This window comes from Protobothrops mucrosquamatus, unplaced genomic scaffold, assembly GCF_001527695.2.
Source record: "Protobothrops mucrosquamatus isolate PMUCROS unplaced genomic scaffold, P.Mucros_1.0 scaffold_45, whole genome shotgun sequence".
NCBI lineage: Eukaryota > Metazoa > Chordata > Lepidosauria > Squamata > Viperidae > Protobothrops > Protobothrops mucrosquamatus.
Window position 1 is genome coordinate 359362 of NW_015386121.1, and position 26609 is coordinate 385970.

General features: G+C 37.9%; 1 protein-coding gene across 1 annotated transcript; it reads left to right on the forward strand.

Annotated features, from left to right (window-relative positions):
- On the forward strand, positions 1-24845 carry BFSP1 (beaded filament structural protein 1). The gene is made up of 8 exons (XM_015810929.1): positions 1-371; positions 3251-3311; positions 12681-12776; positions 14514-14606; positions 16992-17099; positions 19674-19894; positions 22414-22499; positions 23896-24845. Exons 1-8 carry the CDS (start codon positions 1-3, stop codon positions 24843-24845), a joined length of 1986 nt encoding a protein of 661 aa, XP_015666415.1.
- The last annotated feature ends 1764 nt before the right edge of the window (positions 24846-26609 follow it).

Sequence of the window (26609 nt, forward strand, 5' to 3'; positions counted from 1 at the left end):
ATGTATAGGAGCAGCTACTTGCATGCAGTCCACAAGGAGAAGTATGAACAATCAGATGCTTATGAAGAACTTCCAGAGTCACCGGAATTTGGTGGTCTTGCACAAGCCCAAGGCCTGGAAAACCTGCAGGACCTTAGTCAACAGTTTTCAAACTACATCAACAGGGCTCGGGTGCTTGAGCAGCATAATGCCATCTTCCGCAAGCAGCTTGAGACGTTCCAACGCATGGATGAGCTGGCTGGATTAGAAGAGGCTTTTGCTGCTCAGATTGATCTCAATCACCAGCGAGTCCGTGACCTGTCCACCAACAGATCTAAGCTGGAACGTGAGAAGAAAGACGCTCAGCGCATGCTGGATGAATACTGTAACAAGTAAGTTGGTTGGAGATGAAGGAGATGTCTTCATTATGGCAGATGGATGCATAGAGTTTCCTGGTTCTTCAAAACTGTGTCATCTACCTTTGGCTTTTTCTAAATGGAGGTACAAAACAATCTTTTTTGTGGCTTTGGGTAAGCAATCCCACAAAAGCAAAACAAGGATCCTAGGACCTCGACTTGTGAAAGTGAAAAGAAATAAGGGCCTTCATGGCATTTTGTGATGATGTCCAACATTCTCTTCCAGTAGCAGTGATAGCTCTCACTATCTGCACCTGTGTGCTCAAAGAAAATATTAGCAATCAAAAGTATGGGGCACATCTATTCAAATTTTTCCTTCATAAAGGCACAGTGAGGAGAAAGTTAGAATAATTAAGTATGAAATACAGTGGCATCTGGATGCTCTGTAAAATTTCACAAATAAGCACAATATAGTAGTGATGCAGAAAGGAAAAAAAAATATCTGGAAGGACTTTAGGCTACTGAGCTAGTCTAATGAGTTTGTATCAGGAATGGAGTTGTAAGGTTGGTGCTTTGAAAGTAAATTTTGTATTTGCATAGAAAATACTTAATTGGGAAATATTTCTCAATTTGGAAAAAAAATGCTGAAAGGGAATACGAAATGCACTAAATTAACCAATCAATAGCTTTCACAGATTGTGATCACCTCCAGTACTTTATGGAGTGTTTTGAATGTATGTAGCAACATTGTGATTATTATTCTTTTACCATTTATGCAAATTATAAATGACTTTTCTATCCTGAGGGCATTCAAGATGTTCGGATCATTTCATTTCTTGCTACATATACATGTCCTGCCCAATCTCTCCTTTGTTTCTTAGTATCCTTCATTTATTTTTCTTAATCTGGCTCCTTATATCTTTGAAAACAAAGGGTTGTGGTTTTTTTCCTGTTTTCTTTCTGTAGTAACAGAGTTAAAAGAAACAAACAAAAAAAAACCCCAAAGTACGGAATACTTATTTTACAACAATTGAAAATATTTATTCTATTTTCAGATATAATTCCGTTCTTTTATTTTGTTTAGAAAAATGAAGGAAACAGGTAATTGAGCCTGGCATTATGGTTGTTGCACTCATTAAGCAGATCACCATGAGACCACGACCGATTTTAATACCTTTTTTGCAGTGGTCATTAATACAGGTGTGCCAGTTGCAAAGTGCTGTAATTTGTTTGTTTGTACCATTTAGAGACTACTTGACTTCCAGTGTCTTTGGAAGGCTTACAATTTAAAAAAAAAATAAGAAAAATACAAAACACAAAAAAGTGGCCTGAAACAAACTCATCCGATGAAGCTCAACTATCACCTGATCCCATAGTCTGGGGGAATGGCCAACTTTTTAACAGCTTCCTGATTTTACCATCAGGATGGGAACCTATTTTGGATCCCTCTGGAAATGTATTATTCTAGAACAGGGGACTAGTAGCTGAGTTGCAATCCATAAGGATTCCTACTAGTGCAGGAGCTAGCATTGTGCAACACATGAATGTCAGTTTTTTTCCCCCAATCATGATCTCTCATGGAAACCCTCCTGACCTCTTATGGAATCCCTGTTAAGAAAAGCTCTTCTAAGCTCCTATGCTTGGCTTTCTGTTGGGCTCATGACTTACCTTTCTCTTTTCCTACAAATTTTGTGCAACAAGAGAAAGAATCTTTTGGAAAGATTTGTCTCTGGTTTTAATTAACCACAATTTGTGAATTCAGCTAAACTGGCAACTATAGCTAACATTAACTATAGCTCATTTAATATAGTTAACTTAATAAGCCATGGTTTAAAGTTGGCTTGCTTTAAACTAAAGAATAATTTGCCATTTTGGACAAATCCCACAGTTAAGTAAAAGCAACAGCTTCTATATTTCTCCTCTCAGCAATGCAGGAGGAGGAGAGAAAATGGAGGAAAGCCCAAGGCCAGCAGGATGTTAGATTTGCACTTATATCAGCCTCTTAGATCAGGGGTCTTCAAACTTGGCCTTTTTATGACTTGTGGACTTCAACTCCCAGAATTCCTTAGCCAGCGTGCCTGGCTGAGGAATTCTGGGAGTTGAAATCCACAAGTCATAAAAGGGCCAAGTTTGAAGACCCTTGTCTTAGAGCCTCAGCAGGCATGACTGGTGATGCTGTCATCACCAAGAAAGATGAACCTGGAACTTTTACCTCATTTTTCAGGTTTCGAAGAATTAAGAGATTCTTTTAATGCAGAGAAACCCCCCCCCCTCAGAAGTAAACATTTATAATTCAGTCTTTTGGAAGCTGCAAATATGGCATTGTGGGCATATGTATTTCATTGGCAGTGGGTTTTCCCTTCCTAGTTTAATATTACGTCCAAATGTATCCATAAACTTTGTATGAAAATACAAAGATGTTTGAGGCATTTGGCTATTTTCTTTTTTAAAACTTTTTTCTAAAAAAACATCTGATTACATTTTAAAGAAGATCTATAAACAGACATAGCCAAGATAGAGGAATAAAATATAAATTAATAAGCAAGGACTTTAAAAGTGCTCGAAATAGTAAAAATATCTCAGAGATCATAGTTTTCCAGTCTATCATCAATTAATTTTGAATAATCCACTCTAAATGAATACCAAGAACCATGGTCAACACAGCATCATTCACCAGGTAATATTTTGTACTATGGTAAATTCAATCCATGTCACTGAAATCTGTTCTAATTTAGATATCCTGTAAAACTAAAATATAGACTCTATGCAGGGATAAATTTAAACTCTGAATGTGGTATGAAGCCATGTCTTAAGTCAAACAGAAGTGGAGGAATGGTTTCCAATTAGAATGGAATGAAAATTTCTTTCTAATGTATCAGTGGGGTTTACTTGCATTTTTGTTTGTCTTCTTTTAGATATAAAAATGAATGTGAATATCAGAAGAAGCAGAAAAGTACTCTTGAACAGCTTAATAAGGTAAATTCATTGTATCAAATGTAATATTCTGATCCTTTTTTACCCAGGGATCTTTTCATAAGTGCTGCTTTTCATGTGATGTCACCACTTAGAGAGGGCTGTAAAGCATTGTGAAGTGGTATATAAGTCTAAGTGCTATTGCTATGAGTACTGACAGCCAGTAGTAACACAAAAATAGGGATGTTTAATACTGTCACTTTTGCAGTACTATCTGCATTTGCTGCTGCTGGTTTTGTGTGAGAGGAATTGCATTTTCCAGCTTTAAAATGTTTGGAAGCTTAAAATGCCATTTTTATAGAATCTAAGGGTATTAGAAAGTAAAGTATGCCACTTTACTTATATACATAGAAAAAGAGGGTGCAATCAATCACATACTGTATCTGAGTGCCCTCCATCATCCAACAATTGTCCTTTTGAACAAAACCTGTTATGACCCAGCTGGTCAAGGCAAGGTAAGCCTTTAGAGAGTTCTTTATTTCTCTTAATCAATGTTCCAGTCAATGGCCCTCCAACAACTGGTAAGGCTCCACCCTCACACTATCCTGAAGGCAGCCACCCTCAGACTCCAAAACACAGCCCCCATAGTACAAAGAAAGCCCACAGAGTAGAGCATGCTCACAGGGCAAAGTTCAGGGTTTCAATCCACCAAGCAGGGTCCAGGCACAAGACAAGGTCAGTCCTCAGGACAAGAAACAGGTCCCAGAAAAGAAGCAGTTCCAAATCCCCAGTGAAACAAAGGCCAAATGTAGATCACAAGAGAAGGGCGAGATCCAAAACAAAATGCAAAGCACAATCTTCCAAGGAAGGCCAGGCAAACAGCAACAGGCATAAGTAAAAGCTGTGGGGGGGGGGAGTGTAAGCCAAGGTAAACAATTGTTCCTAGCAAAGACTAGCTCCCCACTGCTTCTCCTTAAGTTACTCCCCTCCAGGGGTTCATTGTGAGGAGAAGTGGATTGACCTTCTCCCTTGCAGCCCTTCTCTGGGCTTGCCTATGCTCCACTCTCCTTGCCCTTGGATTGAGTGGAGTAGGCAGCTGTTCCACATCAGAGGAAGATTGTCTGCCTATCAGCATCACTGCTGGTCAGCAGCCGATGCTCCCCTGTGTCTCTGCAGGCAGGCAGCTCTCCGTTTGGTCGACTCCCCCCCCAAGTGCCTGAGGGGCTCAGGACAGCATAATCCTCAACCCCTGGCATGCCTTCCCTTTCAGATGGTCCCAGCTCCAATTCTTCCTTCTCCTCCTCCGAATGGGGCTTTGAGGAGCCATGAGCCATGAAAAAACCTGGTTTCCTTGGCAAAGAAGTGATACATAAAGAGTTGTGTGGGTGTATATCCTTTGAAGTCAATCCTGACTCCTTGTGACTACCTGGATATGTCCACATAGTTTCCTTGACAATATTTTTCAGACATGACTTCCCTTTGCCTTCTTCCCAGGGGTAAGAAAGAGTGACTGGCCCAAAGTCACTGACTTGACTTTATGCCTAAAGAACAACTAGAACTCACTCTTTCCCAGTTTCTAACCTTTAACCATCTATACCAAGTTGGCTCTCATAGTATTTAAACAATTATTAAATGTAATAATTGTTTAAATACTATAATATTTAATATTAATAATTTAATATTCAATTATTCCTCCCACCTCCCTTTGGGAGGATGTGTTAGAGTTAAAATTAGCTGTTTTACCTTTCTGAACTTTTATGCTTTTCTTACATGCTGAAAAAAAGTATTAGAACTATATCTTGTTTTTTCCCCAGAAGTTAAAGTTAATATACATAGCAACTTCTCTTGTCCATTTTCTTCCCATAATAAAAACTCTTAAGGGCTGAGTGAGAAAGATTAGTACATCAATGTAAACTTTTATTTTATATAGCTATGGTTTATATGTAAGTTTTGATGGTGTAGCATTACATCAAACTTGGGGGTTGTGGATTTTTGATTTGGGCAAGAACACTAATCAAACTCTAATGCTATTATTTGCCACTATGAAATCCAACACAAGGAGAAATATTCTGTTGATGTAATTCATCCTAATATTTCTTTTATAGTTCTAAGAAGAGCAAAGTTTTAGGTGAAAGTTCTAGTCACATTCTTGAGAATAAACAGTACTGAATTCAATGGAAGTTATTTCAGAGCAGAACACTAAGAAATTACTACTGTTAAACAGACAGGTCAACTGAAGAATCTACTATAATTTTGGTCTGTCTTATTTCCTATAAGTCACACTGTGTAGGAGGAATGACAGAACCAGGGGGCAGAATCAAAAGAGGAATCAGCCGGCCCTAGAGTCACTATATAGTCACAAATGGATTAAATCCAAACCCTCTTAAATTCCCTTAACCCTTATCTAGCAGCAAAATAGTGCTAGCCATTAGTTGAGTAGATTCCAGCCATAGGCATGAGCAATAAATTGGCTTAATTGGAATTTCATGTGTGGTCTGATCTTTCACTCCTGACACACATTCATATGACATGTCTCCCTATTTCCTTTTCTACTGTTCTTCTGTACCTCTTCGTCTTTCTTTCTACCACCTCAACAAGTTCAATTCAATTACCTTTTCAGTAATATCTATTTCATCATGGAGAGAGGGAGAGAGAGGAGAGAGAGAGAGAGAGAGAGAGAGAGAGAGAATAAGTAAGATTCAGTATCAGAAAAGAAAGTAAAAGTGTATCTGAATAATAACAATAATAATACGTATGCCATTAAATCCCAAGGTTTATAACAGCACAATTCAATAAAACACTCATGATGAGAAAAATGAAAATTAATTTATCTCCAAATACTGTCATAAAACAATACAATAAAATAAAAAATGATGGGTACATTAAAAAGATTTTCAAATACTGTTGGTATAAGTTCATTCCCAAAAGTATTTCTGAAAAAGACTTCTGGAAGAGTGACCCTAAAGATAATCTAACTTTTTGGGGGAGGATGTTCCACAGTAATAGAAAAATTGTGCTTTCTGGCCTCAGCCTTTAGCTCTCCTTGCCTAATAATGAGTAAGACAGTAGCGTGAGGGTCCAAGCAATAAATTGGTTGGCCTGGCTTAGTCCAATGCTTCTGCTATAAACAAATACTATTTCCAATATTTGTCATACTTTGGGCACATTATGCAAATATTTAGTTGCCTTAAACCTCTGGTGAAAGGAAAGAGAAGAGGAAGACAAGCAGCAAAAAGATATGTGGACTTTATGACATTGATGGTGCACTGACAGAAGATGTCAGATTGGGGTCAGATAATCTTGGAGAAAATTTATCTTTGTGGACACTAAGAGTTGACACCAACATGATGTACCTCAATTTCCAGTATTCCAAGAAAATTTAATTTCACAGTATATTTCAGGAGGTTTACCATAAGTTGACTACAACCAGGGTGTTCTGTATATGTAGCAAATGGACATATAGATGAAATAAGCATATTTGTATATTTCTAGTTCTTACCTCACCCACCCCAATTAAGGTTGCAATTCTATATTTATTTGTGAGTGAGCCCCGGTTTTTTCAGCATTCCTGCCTACTGAGTAAGCATTTATGAAATTGCGGTATTAGTGTCTCAAAACTATGCACTCATGATTTGCCAATCAATCTTGGTATGGCAAAATCTCCTTCTCTGATCAACTTCTTTTTCTTAATTCCATCTCACTCTTGCTGCTTGGAATCCTTTTCCACTAGACCAGGGATGTCAAACTCACAACGTCACATGACGTGTCGCAACGTATTGCGACTTTTTTCCCATTGCCAGCAATGGGGTGGGTGCGGTTTTGCTATGATGTATCTGGCCCACGGGCCAGCAGTTTGACACCCCTGCACTAGAGAAAGGCAACTGAATCCCATTATTGCTCATTTTATTTTAGTCCTATATAATTTTTCGGCTTCTACTTTGTCATCCTAATGTTGCATCTTTACATCAATTGCCATTCTCATTTTACAACAAAACCCATCCTTCAAAGTGTAGATTTGCAGCCAGTTTGGTCTTCCTTTGATGCAAAGAAGTATTCCAAATTGTGGACACACAAGAGAGGTTGAGGATATGAAAATTTTTGAAAACCTATTAGCATAAAAAGTTAAAATAAAATTCAAATGAAGGCTGAAAGAACTGGGAAGATCGCTGGGGAAGGGTTGATTGATGGAAGGAGCTAGGTAAAGAAGTGCTGCAAAGGTTGATGCGTGTGCAGTGGGAAGACCAGGGTGGATGGCCTGAATGTAAGATTAGCAGCTGATTGATGGGAAAATAGGCTGGAGGCCTGAGGCATCCTTCTATGCATACACAAATGGTGGGTATACTTCATGGGTATTTAGCTAGGGGATGTAAAATTATCTCATCAAAAACTAGGTATAATTTTGGGGATCCCAATATCATGACATATCAGGATATTTTGCTATTTTGAAGGAAGCAGGCTACAGTGAAATGTAGCATCCCCATTCTGCTTTCCTGATATTTTTGCAGCAATCCCTTTTGGCCCATTTCTCTCCAACTGGGCTTTCAAGCATCCAGTCATTTAACTAAGAAACTCAGCAAGGGAGGTTACAATGTGTAGATTCTGAGAATGAAAGAAACGTAATGAATTGCTCATTAGACAAGAGGCCAGGGGATTTGATTGCAAATGTAATTCAATCAAGGACACATATCCTTTCAGCTGACATGGGTTGACCTGTCACAGATTGTAAATATCAAACAGCTAATGCAATTTTCACAAATGGCAGCTTGCAAACAAGCTATTAGTTGAAATTGGTTGTCACAGAACATTCATAGTGAATAAATAACAACATTGTCCAAATAATTTGGCTACTAGACCATCTGAAAAAATAATCAGCCAAGATAAAAATCGGGGGCAAAAGTTATCCCATCCCTAAAAATACTGAAACCAAGGAACATTTGCAGTACAGAAATAATTTTGAATGTACTGTAAGATCAGTTTGCTCAGCAAGGCAAGAAATAAGTGATTTATTGAGGGGGGCAATTAATGTATTGAACTTGCTAATCATCAAATGCAATCAGTTACACAGAGATCTGGAATCATTGTCCTAACATGGCCTATCATTTATTTTTTTATTTTTTTATTATTTATATTTCTACCCCGCCCTTCTCCCTACGGACTCAGGGCGGCTGAGTCATATGCTTTCATAAATTGTTTTACAGAATGAATATTGGAGGGAAGGAGATGGAGCATAATACTGATACTCTTAAAGGCCATCTGATCTCGCAAGTCTATGTAGTTTGTTGTGTAAGCTTTTAGAAATGTTTCCTGACTTAAAACATATGTACAGGAAATACATAGAAGTGCACAGCAGTGTCCTTCCTTCCTTCCTTCCTTCCTTCCTTCCTTCCTTCCTTCCTTCCTTCCTTCCTTCCTTCCTTCCTTCCTATATGTATGCATGCGTTCACATACATAGGCACACGTTCCACCCAGCAGATTGTGCAATAATTTCATATTTTGAAAGCCAGCATTTGCAGGAGGGATGCAGAGGGATAGCACAGGAGAGTGGAAAGAGCTCAGGAGAGGCCACTGCCAGTCTGCGCTGCCAAGAGTGGAATTGTGTTTTGATCACAGGTGGTTGTTCTTAACATTTGTGATAGAGAAAGGAAGTGGATAATTGCTATTTGAAATGAAGATGTGTCATAATTGCAGGTGGGGCTGGAATTTTCAGATACTGGAGGGATTTAAAAGATTCTTTATCCTTTTTTTAAAAAAAAATACTTATGAAGTCTGTTTACTTTTTGTCTCCTTGGACTACGTGCCTCAGAAAACCGTTGCCATTCCTGCTAACTCCACAAATCTATGGGATGTTGATTACGTAGTCATGACTGATTTCATTTCTATTGACTTCAGTCATTTACAACTAAGTAAACCTGGATGAAATCCAACATGTGGTTTTGTTGTCCAGTTTTAAATATTATACCAGCACCATGTGTATGAGATTATCCTACCTAAGTAGAAAATGTAGTCTTCATTTTTATAAGATAAAATAATTGGGCCAAGGAGGTCTCTATGGGGAGCTTCTTGGATGAGTTAGGATTTGAATCTTATCCAGATTTCATGAACTATATGTGCTAATGACTGATCCCCGTCTTATTTATTACGTTTTCAGTTTCATTTTAAAGGCCCAACCTAATTGAATTGAAATAGGCATACTCTATTTTTGTAAACATTAGGTGAGTGGGCAAACGGCACCACTGTTTGCTGTTTCCTGAAAGCAAATATACTATAATGAGATTTACACTGAAGCAAATATTAGTATTTTTTCTTGTGCGTTTTTGATGTCTATACAGGATATTTTATCATTCTTCCCCCCCCCCCCCAGTGTTTTCTGCTTGGCAGTTTCCATATAGCTAATGCTCAGAATTATGTTCTTTGACACAACAGTTGATAATATCTTATGCACTGAGATGCAATATCTTCCTATCCGTCACTTTTATTCGGAGATGGGGAGGCAAGCAAAGAGTCAAGATTACAACATATGGTTTATGAAGAGATGAGAATGTTTTTAGTTGACAATTTTCTTTCAGACCTTATTGATAAGCATTGTATTACCACAAAGGAGAGAAGTGAATATACTTTAGAAATTGGGACCCAAGCATGGGGTCCCAATTAATTAATCAGCAGATGCACAATGCCAACACATTCCTGACTAACTTTTACAGGTAGTCCTCAACTTACAACTATTCAATCAGTGACCTGACCACAGTAACAATGGCATTGACAAAAGTGACTTATGACCAGTCCTCACAACTGTGGCATTCCCATGTTCATTTTATCAAAATTTGGGCACTTAGCAATTGGAATGTACTTAATGTGGTTGCAACATCCAGGGCCACGTGATCACTATTGCAGTCCTTCCCAGCCAGCTTCCAACAAGCAAAGTCAATGAAGGATAAGCTGGGTTTGCTTAACAACTGCTTGAGTCATTAAACAACTGAGTGATTCACTTAACAACCGCAACAAAAAGATTGTAAAATTGGGTGTGATTCACTTATCAATCCCCTTGTTTATTCTGATCCCATAAGTCAAGAACCACCTTTATAGCCTAGGGCAGAGGTCCCCAACCTTTTAGACACAAGGGACCAGTTCCATGGCGAGAGGTTTTTCCGCAGACCAGAAGGTGTGTGGTTTTGTGTGCTGCCTGCATCTTGTGGATGGGGATTTGCTTATTTGTGCAGGCCGGTTGCTGGCATGCCGCAGCCCAGTACTGGTCCACAGACCGGGGGTTGGGAACCCCTGGCCTAGGGAAAGAAATGCTGATAAATTATGTTAAGGAATCTCTCACATACACACACACAAACCAGACCTACTATAATGAAAAACCCTGAGCCAATTGTAACCAGGCTCAACTAATTACAATAACACTGAAAGTGATTCTTCTCATCCATATGACGAGATCACTGGGGTTAGTACTTCATATACTGTTTGAATTAGTTGTCACCTAATGTATCTTTGTATGCAGTGCATCATGAATCCTGGCTTCCAGATGTCTGATGAATACCCAAAGAAATATATCTAAAAAAATTTAAGCTAAAGTTTAATGTTACTCTATTTTCCTAAATATGTACCCATCAGCAGTATCTAGCTGTCTTTCTCAGCCCATCAGTGGATTCACGGTCTCATTGTAATGCTTCCGATTCAGCTTTCCGTAGGAAAATAGAGAAACAGTGAGCAAATGGATGACTGCTGGCTTAGAATATTCCACTTGTCATTTGCATTCATAAATCTTATCTGCTCACAAAGCAGATAACTAGGCTTGTAGCGAAATTCTATGCTTTATTTTTACTATCATTATTACCAGCACAACAGCAGTGCTACTTTTGCAATCCATGGGTATAATGGAAACAGCAAGCATCTACACATTTCTGAATAGCACAACAGAGCTTGGAATTAGTTTGCTGGGCCTATCACAAAAGCAAAACTCATTGAATAACTCCCCATCACATTGCCTAACCAGAAATGGGACTGTAGTACAGCTGATAGAGTTGATGTTACTGAAAAATGAACAAGCTACATTTCATTAGCTAAATGAGGAAATGGACCCTGAAGTGCTTGCATTGATTGCGATTTGTACAGCTTACTAGCTGTTACAGGTGTGTTCAAAGTTGAGAAAGTCCTCTGATTGTTCTTTTCAAAAAACGTGGGTTTTTTTGCCTATTTGTCCTAATGTTACATAGCAAACCAGTATTTTAGCCCCTGACAAACAAAGCATGGATAATAAATATTTTTTTATATAGTGATTTTCTTTTAGAAACAAAACTCCTTAAAATGCATCTAATGGATCTAAATGGAAGCCCAATGAAATAGATTGGGGATATAAGTGAGAAAAAAAAAGGTTCATCAGAAAAAGGTTAGTAGAGCCAGATCTTGTTAGTACTTGGAGGGGGAGAAACCACCATGAAATCTCAGCTTGGTCATTTAGACTGGGAAGTTGAAAAATATCCCAGAAGAAAGCATTGGTGAACCACTTCTATCTTGTTGCCAAGAAAACTGCATAAATGTGACTTTGGAATCTTTAAGAATCACCTTTGATTTAAGGAACTTTTTTCCTTGTTGTATTTATTTGGTACTAGCTGTACCTGGCCACGCGTTGCTGTGGCTCAGTCTGGTTAAATGGAAAAGAAAGAAAAGAGAAAGCGCACGTTTGTAATATGTTTAATTTCACAATGCTTGTGGGTATACAATATTTTTTGTTGTTCCATTGTCTGTGCAGATATAGAGATTGTCTGGTTTGCCGACTGTGAGAAGCAATCCGTGTCTAGATCTAAACCGCACAATTCTAAAGATTGGCCCTGAGCTTTGTTGATGGTGATTGCAAACGCCAATCGAATTGGGAATTGCAATCTCTTAAATTGAAATGGCATATCCGTTGGAATCATAGGAATGCGAATAGATGGCGCTGGTTTTTTTAAAAAAGCATGTTTTTACCTGTCACAGGTGTGACATCTATATAATAGTAGGTATATAAAAACACGCGCGTATTCGAATGCAACGTTGTGTCAAAATTTCAAAGCAATCGGTGAAGAACTTTTGGAGATTTAAGATTTTGAACAAACGGACATTTACATTTTTATTTACATAGATGCAGTTCTATCTAAGTGCAGCAGATCACCTATTCAATCCAATTGCCTATCAGTTATGAGATGTCTATCAATTATTTAGATTTCAATTTTTGTATATGCATATTGCAAATAAATGTATTATTTGAAGGTCATCCCTCCTAGTTTTACATTAATCAATTTCTGATCTGTTATATAAGTTATGGCAAGAGATGATTTTACAGATTTTTAAAGTCCAGTGTTTCCATTGAATACTGGTGACTCAAATATTTATTTAAAATCAGAAGAAAAAGGACAAAAGAAAATAATATTTTATTTGTTTTTTTTATTTCAGGAAGCTGATGAAGCTTTGTTGTGTAATTTAGAACTCCAGATTGAATCACAGTTCTTGCAAGATGATGTAAATGCCACGAAAGATAGATATAAGAAGGTAAGTCTTATAGCTGCTTGTTTTCATTAATATTTCCCAAGCAAATTTTAACAAATGAAGCTGTTCCTTCCCTTTCAATACAAGTCTCCTTTCATATATGTAAATCCATGCTGGGCAAAAAAGAAGAAGAGACATACCTGGTAAAAGGATTGTTCTGCTTAGGGATGGATTGAAGAGATCTACTATGGTTTTTTTTTGTTTTCTTTTCTTTTTGTTTTTCTTATACTGGTACTTATCATCTAGAATTTGGTGGAAAATGAAAGTTACACAGAGTAAAAGAATTCGTAACGCACAAATTTGCTTCAAGTATCAGATATAAACCAAACTCAGAGTTCTTTCATGCACAAAACATGAGCTTGCCTTCGTAATACTTTTTTTTTAATTTTTGGCAGGAATTCAGGTTTGGGTGTTATTTTGTGATAACTATTTATAAATATTAGGTCGTTTTAGATCATTGACAATATTTTAGATACCTCTAGTAGATGGAGATCTACTTTTTAACCAGCTATGCTCCTGCTTCTGTTAACAATTACCTTTCCCCCTATACTTGAGATTCCTACCAACAATACTTCTATAGGGCCTCTTTTACAAAGAAAATGAAATAGCTGTTCAGAGCTCCTCCTTATTCTAAAAAGTTAAAATTAAGAGTGAGAAGGGTTCTGCCCCTACCCAAATTCAAGTCTTGCTGGTTTTTTGGATTCAATTTCCATCAAGGTATGGTTATTTCTGCCCATTTTCATATTCTCCTGAAATGTCCCAAAGGTGTTTTTTCAGGAGGCAACAGGACTTGGTTTTTCTTTGAAGATGTTTCGCTTCTCATCCAAGAAGCTTCTTCAGTTCTGACTGGATGGTGGGGAATAGAAGGATTAATATTCCTTGCAGACAGCTGGTCATTTGCATTCTTTTAGAGAGTCATTGAGGCCATCTGGAGGTTTATCTGTATCCTCAGGGTTACCTGAGTAGTGCAGATGGGTTTGGAGCCTTCTTGGCTGTGTGATGTTTTCTGCCCTGTGTCCTTTCATTGTTGAAGACAGGTGCAGGCTGCCGGGGATGAGTCTGTGTTGTCTGCATCTCAAACTGAAGCGCAAATGGTTTCTGTAGTCTGCAATGAGAAGTGAAACATCTTCAGAGAAAAATAAAAAAGTCCAGATACCTCCTGAAAAAAGTACTTTTGGGACAACCATGACCTGGATGACTGAGAATCTCCATAGATGTTCTCCTGAAATGTAACATACTGGTTCAATCATATCAAGTGGTTTAACAGATTGTATAATTAAACCCTTCCTTCCCCAAGCTTTTTGGCTGAGGTAAAGATTGATCATGTGATTACAGGGACACTGCAATGGCCATAACTTGGGGGAATGGTCATAGTTTCTTTTATTCAGTGCCACCGTAACTTTTAAGAATCGCTGAATAAATGGACATTAAGAGAGGACTACCTATAATTAAGATCATTGTATGTAGTAATAATATAATTCAATAGCAGATATATGCCACTTATATAACCAAATGGCACTATCTATGAAGAACAGTTGAGAAAGGTAATTACAGCAGCATGCTAGAAAATACTCTGATAAAGCTAGTCAGGATAAGTGTCTAGCAGCCCAGTTTTTCTCAACATCTTTGCTTCCTTCTCTCCCAGAAGAGGGGAAATTCAAATAGAAACTCAGCAATGCAGTTCCTTCCATCAAGCTTCTTGCTATAATAAGTTTTAATAATTACTTTATCTGGCTACAGAACCTCATGGAAGTACAGACCTATATCGGAAATTTACAACAGATCATGCAAGCAGCACCTCAGGTGTCCAACATCATGGCTGGTGCCAGTGAGGTAAGAATTTTCTTTTACAAATCATTCAATCAAAAGTCTTCTTCAGGCATACATCTGAATATTTGAGGGTTTCAAACTGAATAGAGGAAGGAGCATTCAGTTGTCATATATTCAGCCAGAAAGTCTGGCAGGAGCATGATCATGTTCATGTACAGTATACTGTCTTTTAAAATGTATACTGTATACATGTATACTGTACATGTGTAGAAGTTGGAATCCTGCTTTATTATGATCTCAGATTAAGAAGAGAACTCTACTTGTGTTCTAGTAAGGTGACCAACTTTTTTACAATGAGAAGGAAGACACAAATAAATTTAAGGAAAAAAAGTGAGTCTAATGCGTCCGTGTGCACTGTGTCGTGTTTCAGTAAGAAGTAAACAAAGCCACTTGCGTGCGGCGCACTCTTGCACGCGGCACACTCTCTCAAAACAATTTTCCTGTGCGGAGCACATGCGTCTCACTGTACCGCTGCATGCGTCTCGCTGCACTGTACTGAGCTTTGACGAATCGTCATGTCAAATACAAATACATCACATCACACGGAACGGAGCAGCTCGGCATCGATTGAATACGGAGATTTACAGATTAGTCTTCAAATATCGAAAAGGAGGACATGTAGGAGGACACTTTTTGAGAGAAGATAGAACTTACAAAAGAAGGACTGTCCTCCCTAAAGGAGGACGATTGGTCACCTTAGATCTAACAAAAACTCCTAATCGTGCCTTGGCTGAACATATGGCATTCAGGGAGGCTAAGGGTCTCAGCCATAAGCCCAGCCCTGCTCCCTGCTTTCAAGCCCCTCCCATTCTCACAATGCCTGAAGAAAAATTATGTTCATTGAAAGATCCCAGTTTTAAACTAAGATAAAATAAGGATAAGATCAAACTTTAGGATAGCAAAATTTGGAGGATTATACTGTGGATCTATACAAAGCTACAAAGGAGTGCTTCGTCCCTTTTCCTTTTGCTACAACTCCTTTGAAGCCACTTCACAAAGGAATGATTGAAGCCTGGGAAACCGACCCCTTGTCAATCAGGAGTGCTGATTTACCACTAGCTTACCAGGTACTTAGGAGCCAGAGATTGCAGCAGCACAAGGGGATAACAATCAGCGACTTAATAGCTAACCATCAACATCCCAATTAACAACTTAAAGCCACACACAACCAGGCTCCACATAAATACTACACCTAGAACAGCCCAATGCACACATTCTGGAGAGAGAGGATGGGCTCCAGTACAAGTCTGAAAGCTTGGAAGAATGAACCTCTGGTCCCAGTGACCAACTCAGATTGGATCCTGGAATGCCCGCTCTCCATTTTCAAAGTGTGATGCAAAGATGCCTTATTACTTTTCTTCACCTTGTTTCAGTGTCCTCTTTGGCACTTCCAATAATTGAAGTTACTGCAAGAGTTGGACAAGGACATTGAAACAAGTCAAGGAACCTAGAGAAACTGGTTTTTATAACTGCTGCATCTTGATGAGGCAAATATTGTTGCCTTCATAGCACAAAGTACGTCCCCAAGGCAGAGTACCTCATACAGACCTATTGCATTGATACAAGTCCTTCAGACAATTAATGAGTTGATACGTGTTGAACTCTACACCAATTGTCTTCTGATTGTCTTGATATTGACTGCTTAGGGCAGTATTCCATAATGAGCAATTGCTAGGTAGTGCAAGGAACTGGAAGATGTCCTTTTTCCAGCTGAACTTTGAGGCAAGATTATTGCATTTTCTACTTGGTCAGCTCTCTGAAAAGATTCCTTAACTTTTTCCAGTTGCAATTAAACACAAGTAATTCATCTAGGGTTCTTTAGATATGCCATAAGACAAATGCAATTGTTGTACATGCTGCTGTTCTAATGTTGTGGTCTGCTAAAATGTGTACATGTTGGCCTAGAAGAAAATGCAGTTGCGTATAAATGATAGGTTGCAGAAATATATATACTCAAGCATGAGCTTAAATACAGAGATTTGTTTAAACCAAGGAAAGAGAGGATAATGGATGCTCAACACTTCTGAATGCTATAAATATTTTTCGTTTGTACACAAGTTTCCCTCAGTAGGCTTTACTACTGACCATTTCCCTATAACATGCAATTTTGTGGGATGTCTGGACAATTAGGTTATTTATCACATTTCTAATAAAAACTTGTTGCAGGCGAACAGGAAAATTGGTTTTTTNGCCGGAAAAGGGGAAAAAAATGGCGGACAAAAAAAATGGTGGACAAAAAAAATGGCGGACAGCCTTGCTTGGCGACCCCCATGAAATGGTCGATCGACCCCAAATGGGGTCCCGACCCACAGGTTGAGAACCACTGCTATAGACAAACCTTTGTTACCAATCCAATTTCACTCATATTTCCTTCTGTTTTGTTTGCAGGAAAAGCTGATAACTGAGGGAAGGATACCAATACTCCAGAGTCAGTTAGATGAATACAAGGGCATTTTTTCCCAGCTCCAAGCCCAGAAACTTAAGCTTCACACAGAGGTATCATTTTGAGAGAAAAAAGTTATTTTTTCTAAAATAGGTGATTTACAAACATTATGACCTAAGCTAAGATTAAAGTTTTTAAACCATTAGAAAATTTAAACTAAAAAATTAGATTATTAGATTGGGTCATGATTGTTTCACAAGCAGGAGGTTATCTGAGAAATAGTTTAGGTCTCAACTATTCTTCTCTGAGCTTATCCCATCCACAGATTCCCATTAATGGTTCTGTTCAGAGTGACCTGGGTTCTTTTAAGAATAGGACAGGGTGAAGCTCCTACAGTCATGTTAGTTGGATTTACCAGTTTCTTAAAGAATAAAGTTGCTAGGATCCACTCCAGTTGGATAGTATGGCGAGCAAGGTGGCACACTGTGGTGTATATTCTTTTGACCCTGAGAAATTGAATAAGGGAATAGAGTTCTCTGAAGTCCTAGTATTATTGACTCCTATGGGCTTGACACATGTGAACAATTGGACCCGGAGATAAGCAGTGCTTCTCTGAGAGTGTAATGTCACCTTCCCTGAAGAAGGTGGCATTGCATCATCCATTGATTAAACCCTCTGTTTTCTCCCATTTCCACCCTCCCCCCTTTTTAGGGGAGTGGGTATGATCACTGTTTGTTCTTTCATGCTCCTATTGTCATGGTTCCGAAGACAGGGATGAATAAAGCAGAACTCCAAGGCTTGCAAATTCAAAGTATCGGCATGGTCAAGAGTGAAACCAAGTCTGGATACACAAGTAACAATTTTCCAATACAAAGTTAAATGTCCCACCCATAAAAACTACGCAAGCAACTACGTTTCCCAATATGGTTATTTGGTGGGCTTTTATTGCAATACCCAGTCCCTAGTCTCGGGAGCTGCCGATGACCTTGGTTCCCACGGGACAAAAGATTATTTTGACTAGCGAAGCACCTGGGCAAACCCCCTCCCTCCATTCTATGTGGCAACCTAGAATGAGAAGGAAAATGGCTGCAACCATGTAGTGTTGACACCTATATACCATCATAGATAATCATTTTATGCAAAAAGATGGCATCCTAATTTTTTGCATTAGTGTCACTTTGGCCCTCTTGATCTCTAGTAAGACTCACATTTTATTACAAAAATCAGTGCCTTTCTCTAATGTTACATGGTTTTATTGGCATTATTCCTGTTTTATTTTTAGCACTCTGTGGATATCTTAGAATCGCTACTTGCTCTTCTCCTCTATCAGCTGAAAACACCAGAGAGATCATAAGCTATGAGGGTTCATTGTAGTAGGGTATTTAATCTGTGCAATTCACCTCTGCCCAGCTCTTTAGTCCTAGGAATGGAAATTGTTCCCAGGATCTGTGAGGATACATTTGAGTAAAATTAATTAAGATTTTACAGAATACACCCTTGAGTTTCCAAAATCATTTGAATAATAAATCTTTCCAATGTTGGTTTTGTATTTTACTGTAAAAATTGGTCAAAGATCATAACAACGATATTTGAGTTGATTTGATTTCTTGCATTTGTATTCCAAGACCAACGATGAAGTGATAATAAATTTTCCTGTCAGGCAAATCTCTGTTTTTCAGGTGACTGAGCACCATCTGGTGGCCAATATGTATTCCACTGGAATGGGGGAATGGAGAAAGAAGAAGCATAGTTTTATTCAAATTCGATGTTTTGGCTTTCAGGAGCCCTCTCAGAGGATCTCAACATTTAATTTAATTTAATGGGAGATTCATTAAGGAATGGGCTTCAATTTTTCTTGAGAATATAATATAGAAGGGCATTGCTTGCCTTGGCACTTCAGATTCTTGTGATGCCAGGTTCATGTTACTACACATCTATAGAACTCCAGTAGTTACATCATTTCTTTTCCCTGAAAGGATATGGCGTTCAGGAACTTTGACAGTGGAGTGGGAGGAGGGTGACTTTTTAAAGTTATCAACAATTCACTGGAGTCTGAGAGAAGGGAATGAAGTAAAATGGGTGCGCTAAGTCTACAAAAGTAGTCTCAATCTTAAATCTTAATCTTATTCTTAATCTTACTATACTAGTCTTTTGAGTGAAAAATGAAGAAAAAAATCAAGCTACCATTTTGGGATGACCTGCTGCTAATTTTCCAATGAAACCTTTATAATTACAGAAACAGATTCAGGATTATATTGAACCCATAAGAACTCACTTCTCTACATATTAGAAACACTAGTACTACACTAATCCTATATACTGGGTGGGTATGAACTTAAAACTTTGATGCACATGTGCAGGTTTTTATTAGCATTATTTATATTAGGACATATGAACACTTTTAAGAAATTACATCTTTTGTGTCACCTTGGGTGTTGTGCTATCTAAATATGATTTCTCATCTTGCCTGCTGCTCATTGTTATGGTGTGTTAATGTTGGTCATTTTTTTCTATTTTTTAATGCCAATGATACAAGAAACCAACAGGTATCAATGATTTGTTTCATGTCATTGAAATGTCATTGAAATAGGATAGTATTCCACGTCTTTGCTGTTAGTGAATTGTGCTGTTCCCCATAGCAGACCAGCTTTAGGCAATCTCTCACATCTTCATTTTTTTTTAAACAGACAGGAATGCTGGACCAGGTGATTAAGGACACACAGCAGAGCTATAATGATGAGATTCACCTGTATAATGAGCAGATTGACAGTCTGAGAAAGGGCATAGAAGATGCTGAAAGAACCTTGGAGAAATACACCAACCAGTGTCGCCAACTGTCCATTTATAAACAATCCCTAGAGAGTGAATTGGAGCGTTATAAACGTATAATTGAAAATGAAGATAGCAGGTATGGACATTCTTGGAGCAAAAAGCAACAGATCCAAAGGTGCTTTTCAAAAGACAAATGGACTTCCTTCATTTTTTTTCCTTGAAAACATTTCGCTTCTCACCCAAGGAGCTTCTTCAGTTCTGACTGAATGGTGGGGAATAGAAGGATTTGTATTCTTTGCAGTCATCTGGTTGTTAGCACTCTGGAAGTCTGTCATGAGAGCTAATGGCTGATCTTCAGAGTGCTTATGAACAGATGACTGCAAAGCAGGGCTTTTTTTCTCATAGAACTCCCAGAACGGAGTTCCGGCACCTTTTTTGGATGGAACCTTGTAGTGTAGGCAAGGCGGGTTGTATGATGTGTGTGAGTTCCAGCACCTTTTTTTTTTTTTTTTTTTTTAGAAAAAAAGCACTGTTGCAAAAAATATAAATCTTTCTATTCCCCACCATTCTGTCAGAACTGAAGAAGCTTCTTGGATGAGAAGTGAAATGTTTTCAAGCAAAAACCAAAGAAATCCAGTTGCCTTTTGAAAAGCACCTTTGGGACAACCACGACTTGGATGATTGAGAATCTCCATAGACAGTGATGCTTAGAGTTTCATTAGGTTTTGTCTAAGAAATCATTTCAATGGTTAACATTCGGGTCTTGAACATATTGTTCAATATTTTAAATAATACGACTATTTATAAGAGCTTTCTAGGTTTCTCTGTTTTTGTTGGGTGTCTAAGCTTCTCAGACGAAAACATTATTTTCCAGTGTTGTGCAGCACCCAATTTTAATTGGTATGGAATATATTACTCACTTTAGAAGCCCATGACATATTCCTTGAGTCATCCATCAATAGCATTTCTACGTCAATGTGGCAGGTGTTTTTTCCGGGCTTTTTACATGACTTTCTGTTGTTGCTGAGATACTACCAGCCACAGTTGTTGATTTTCAACTCTTCCCTGTAAGAATACAAAGCCAGCCTTTCCCCCCTCAAACTTTGTTTTTAATTGGGTAAGGAACCAGAGATTTAAGGCAACTAATTTATGGTTGCTTTTCTGTTTCAACTCTTTTGATATTAAGAGGAGCACTTTGCACTACTATCAATAATCATGTATCTTTTAAAAAATAAATCAGTAAATCTGCAGTAGTTTCAGAGATGTGCATAGATAGAATTAATCATTCACATAATTTTAAATCTTCTAGAAAAGATCTGCATTCATAGAACTTCTCTTCCAATTGTCTAACCATAGTTGTGATTTGTAGAACTTTTTCCTCTTTTAAATCAAAGTGATTTAAGCATAGAGAACTCCTCTTTTCTTAACTGCAATGACAATATTATGCCCACAAATCATAATTGCCTGCTTGCAAATATATTGTCCTGTATTTATTTATGTGTGACCACAAAACAACAACTGCAAAAAAAAAAAATACTGGCAAAATGGTGTTTCAGAACAGAAAGTACTCTGGTATACATTCCTCCTTAACTCCCGTTAAGACATTTTGCTGGTCAGTAAGAGTTAAAGACAGGCACAAATGGTACTCTGATTAGATTCATTCCCTTTCATTTTAGTAGCATGACTTAAATGTGGTCTTTATGAATGTGTGGGTAGATGTGCTTAGAAGCTCATGCTGGCAGCCAGTCTTTCGAGGTAGGCCAGATCAGGAAATGGAGTCCACAAGAAATACTGGAACGCTTTTGATATACATTATAATAACATAATCTTGAAAGTGTAACTGTGTTTTTCTTCCCTCTCTATTTCATCAAAGAGACTTAAGGCAAAGCCAGATTAACATTAACATTCTCTGACTTTCTTGGATTTAAATCATATTTTGCTTCTCCATGTTCTTCTCTGTGGTTCTCTATCATGGGTGCCTTATTGTATGAGGATTTTCAAACCTTCTCTGAAGCATGTCCACCTCTGCACATGTAGAAGACCTTTATAGTGGAGTAAACATGGAAAGTACATGCAGGGAATTTTTTAATCCACATATCCTTCTAAGGCGGAGGAGGTGCAACTATATGGTCCAATTATATGCTTAAAGGGAAGTGAGAGAAAGAGTAACCTTCAGGAATGGTGAGCACAAGCAGCTCTGACTTTTCTTTTAGACAACTGAAAACTTCAGGGATTGAGTAGGCTTTGGATATGTGAAATCTGGAGCACTTTGTTTTATTTCTTACCACAGGACGTTTTCCATTCGCCGAACTTTAGGGGCATCTCAGCTACTCCAGCAGGGTTCCTCTCTGCGTAGGTTCTTACTCATCAGTTATTTTTCAGTGACATTCATATGTGTTTTGTTAACCTGCCAGAGTATGACATTCTGTTCTAGAATGTTTGATGACAATGGATTTGGGGAAGTTGGTATAGAGAGGTGAGTTAGGATTGCACTCCATGTAGTCCATCTTAAGGCAACAGGTTTGGAATGGAATAAAAACAACTTATTTGGAAAGTATTACAAATACTTTGGGTTGCCTTGTCATTATTTTAAATGGTTGTTTAGGTTTTGTTTTGGTGGAATTTATTGATTCTCCCTTTTCCCTACGGTGATAGATTGAATTCTGCTATTGTTGGAACTCCAGTAACCCTATTTACACAGACCTACAGACCATCAGAGGCCCCAACCTTGAAAGGGACAGGTAATTGAGACTCTACAGAAATTAGTTTAGCCTGTGAGAGCAGCATGCACGTGTGCCATGTTTCTGTATGCCGATCTCATTGTTCATATTACTTGAGCACAGGTGACTTATGTTAACCCTTTTCTTATGGATTACTAGTAACAAAATCATTTGCTGAAAGAAGATGGACAATAACTGAATCATTTATTGATTGCTTAGGAAGGAGAGAGATCTCCAACCCCATAGTTCCTAGAATATACTGCCAATACTTTTAAAATGAACTAATACTTCTGTTCATTGGGAACTTAAATATTTGTGATGAAGTTTTGTACCCATATGGCTCAGGAATAAATCCTGCATCCTGAGAAATCCATAAAATAATTATGCCTGAATTTTGGTTCATTAAAATGAACTTTCGCTCTTACATAAAATAGTAACACTTTCTTGACTTCTGAAGGCTCTAAGTTGCGTAAGTTTCTTGTCAACAATGGGGAAGCTATTTGCTCATTCCCCAGGATTTTTTTTTAAAAAAACTTTCTAAACTAGTCTATAGTCTATGGCCCTGGGATTTCCTGGGAATCTCTCATTCTAGCGCTGACTAGATCTGATTTATTTACAGTAGCTTTTTGAGATCAACTGTTGGCTGGGTGCTGTTGAGCCTCCCCTGAAATTCCTGCAACTTCTTGCTTATTGCACGAATTGCAGTAATGCATTTATGGTCCAACAGGACCCTGGTAGATGCCAGTGTTTCCTTATACAATTATGCCAGTAATGTTGAATTACAGTATTGCAGAAATCCATATTGTAGAATGATCCATAAGGTCTTGGAGCATCTTTGTAGGTAATAGTAAGATTTGAAAGCTGTAGCTTTGTCTTTATAGAGTGTACCTAACGAAATTAAAAATGTAATCCACTTAAAGTGTGTTTGTGTGTGTGAGAGAGAGAGACAGCAAGAGAGAGACAGAGAGAGAGAAAAAAAGGGAGGGAGATGTTCCTTTTCTTTCTCGATACAGTAGCTCCATTTAAATATTCAACATATTTGAATGATCCATTCAGATATTTTCTTGAGAATGTGTGTAAATATATAGCATTAGTAATAATGATGTAAGCAATTATGTAAGCAGTAATCATACTAATTGCATTAAACTAAGATTAAACAAATCAAATCAAGTTAAATTTGTGATTGAAATTGAATCACATTTAGGTTTTGTCTTTGCTTAATCAACATGTTCGAGTGTATCACTCAAAGGGCAAGTGTAGATGCTGCCTGATCTAACATTTTCTTCAACAAATATTCATGCCATTAAAGCCATTCTCATCAACCCTGTTTGAGGGAATGTCTGCAAATTATACATTTCATCTTTAGTGGGCTGCATCTCATGCTATATTTGTTGTTCTTTTATTTCTATTCATGTAGACATTACACTAGTCATGCAAGACATTGCTGGTGCCAAGTTACGGCAAAGAAGTCTGCCAAAGAAAATGTTTAAGAGGAAGGAGATTACACCAAAAGATCTTACTAATGGGTCTTCCTTAGAAAAAATGTTTGACCAGCCGCAAGAAGGATTTGACCAAATTCTGATGGATTCCAAACAGGAAGGATTACTCACAGAAAGCGAACATGGATCAAATGGTACAAAGGAAAAAACTGAACCCAGCAAAGCTGAAGAAGATGTGCCTGATGGAGCACAAATAAGCAAAGCTTTTGACAAATTGTGCAATATAGTGAAAGAGAAAGTCAGATGCTACCAAAGACAGGAACCTAGAACTGGGTTCCAGGCTAAAGGATATGTAGTTATTGCAGAAAAAGGCAGCTATGATGACACCTGCTTCCATTCTTTACCTATTCCTTATAAGGGTAGGGTCATTATTTCAGATGCTGAAGGAAATATATCATGTGGTATGAAACCAATCCCAGAATTACCCAGATCTCCTGAACATTACAAAAGTGAATTTGAAGTCCATAGAATGCAAGAGCGATCAAGGATGCAGAAAGACATTAAATATGAGTACAAGCTGATAGGCAAAGAGAAGGAAGATGATGTATCCAGGTGGCAGAGAGAATTTGGAAAAAAAGAAGAGTTCCCAAAAGTGCAATTTACTGGGGCATCTGAACCATTTTCCACACCATGTCCAAGTGAACGAAATGAAAAAGGAATTTATGTAAAGAAACAATGCAAGAAGCAGGATGGCTTGCATAAGGAACTAACTTCACCAAGCACTATGAGTTATGAGAAGGTAGAAATGGTAGAATCCATTGAGAAATTCTCTGATGAAAAAATCCAAAGCTATGAAGAAACTGCTATGATTATGGAGACCATGACTGAGAAAACCAGCAAAAAGAAATTGGAAGACAAAAACCATTAGTATACACCTTCAAACAGCCAATTAATCCAGCTTACAATTATTGCAGAGGTGATCCTCAGAGGTTTTTATTTATTTATTTAATAGCAATGCTAAAAAAAGATTAATGGAACTCTACCAATGTGAATGGTTTGATGTTGGTAGTCTAAAAAATGTATTTTGCTTGATTCCTCATCACTCTCTCCTTATATTGTCTGATGGAGTGATAAAAATAGTGAATGTGGAGTTGAATTTCTCTGTCAATAGCAAAATTGTAGTTGTTTCATCTTGAGGATCTTAAATGAAATTCAAATGTCACTCCCTCACCCTCAGGTTTGCCATCTCTGGGGGCTGTTGTTGAACAGAAGCCCCAATTTTTCAAGATCATTCCTATGTTGGCTTCAGTTAGAAGAATGCACATGGGGAAGAGTAGCCACACCATCAAAAGAAAGAAGGATCTGAACAACTGGTTTTATGTATCCCCAGCTCTAAATATTACTTCAGACCTAATATGTTCAAAAGATCTTGTTTGGAATTAAACTGTCTCAAGCCTCCTGGAAAGAACCAAAATGCCCTCTATTCCCCATTAAATCGATGATCAAAGGAAAATAATAGGGGAGAAGTACATCTCTTTTAAGATCACTAGTTTTTCTTAATCAGATCAACTTGCAAGGGATTGGAGCCATTGTGTTTGGTGCCATTGCATGTTCAAAATGTATCAAATATAATACAAATGGATTTGATGTCTTCATTGAAGTGATTCTTGGACTATACTAATACCTGAGCTTCTGATGATGCAAATATCTGAATGTTAGCTGGTACCATTTGGTTGATTTTTTTGCCTAATAAAAATTTTGTCTTCCATAGATATTTGCTCAGAGGATGTGTGTTGCCATTTAATCACAAAAGGCAGAATATTAGGAGTCATTTGGAACTCTATGCACAATGCAGTGGAACCCTTGACTCTCACTTCTAAATCTAAGCAAGGGACCTGACTAGATAAAGAATTATGAATTATTGCCCAAGGCCCTCTTTTTCTGAACATTTGCATAGAAATTAAAATACTGTTAGCTTTAATTTTCTGTTAGAAGCCCAATTGAGTTAGCTGCTTATTTGATATGAATATTTGTATATGCAGGTCCAGAGATGTATTCTCTGCAACTCACTTACCCCTTTCTAAACAGATAGTTGTGAGAATTAAACAGCAAACCTGTTTTCAACTCTTCCTACCATTCATAAAGGTTAAAAGTAAAACCAAATATAAATACAAAGTACAGGCACAGGTAGCACCAATTGCCTTTTCAGTAGTCATGACACACAATGGAGCAATCTCTGTTTTAAGCTGGTGGATGCAAAACCAACATTACCAGATGGAACTCATAGGTAACTTTTTAAATGATAGAGTGACAGAAGAACCGAATCACTGGACATTAGGAGATTTTCTGCATCATGTTTTCTCCAAGCAGTTGTGAAAAGGTTGGGTACTTCTAGATCTCTTGTAGGTTTAACAAGCCTTTATGTTCTGTTGCCACCAACAGCAGTTATAAACATTTGACTGCAAGCTTAACGATAGGTTGTTCTTTGTTTGTTGCGTGATAAGAAGGCTGAGCAATCTACAGTGAGGTAGCTGTATAGGAATTTAAGTTGTATGTTTCCAATTTGGGTCAACTATGGAACATATAAAGTTAAATGAGCAATGTTTTAACATGAGGACCTGCATACAGTGGCTCAAGTTTCACAAGAAAAACAGATCCCAAGTTTGCGGGCAGCATAGTCTGTTGTCAGAGA

Excerpts from the sequence above, each read along its gene's own strand:
- BFSP1 (XM_015810929.1), top strand. The coding sequence starts at position 1 with ATGTATAGGAGCAGCTACTTGCATGCAGTCCACAAGGAGAAGTATGAA. Across the intron at positions 14,607-16,991 it reads TCATGGCTGGTGCCAGTGAG|GAAAAGCTGATAACTGAGGG; the intron begins GTAAGAATTTTC and ends TTTTGTTTGCAG. Across the intron at positions 19,895-22,413 it reads ATTGAAAATGAAGATAGCAG|ATTGAATTCTGCTATTGTTG; the intron begins GTATGGACATTC and ends CTACGGTGATAG.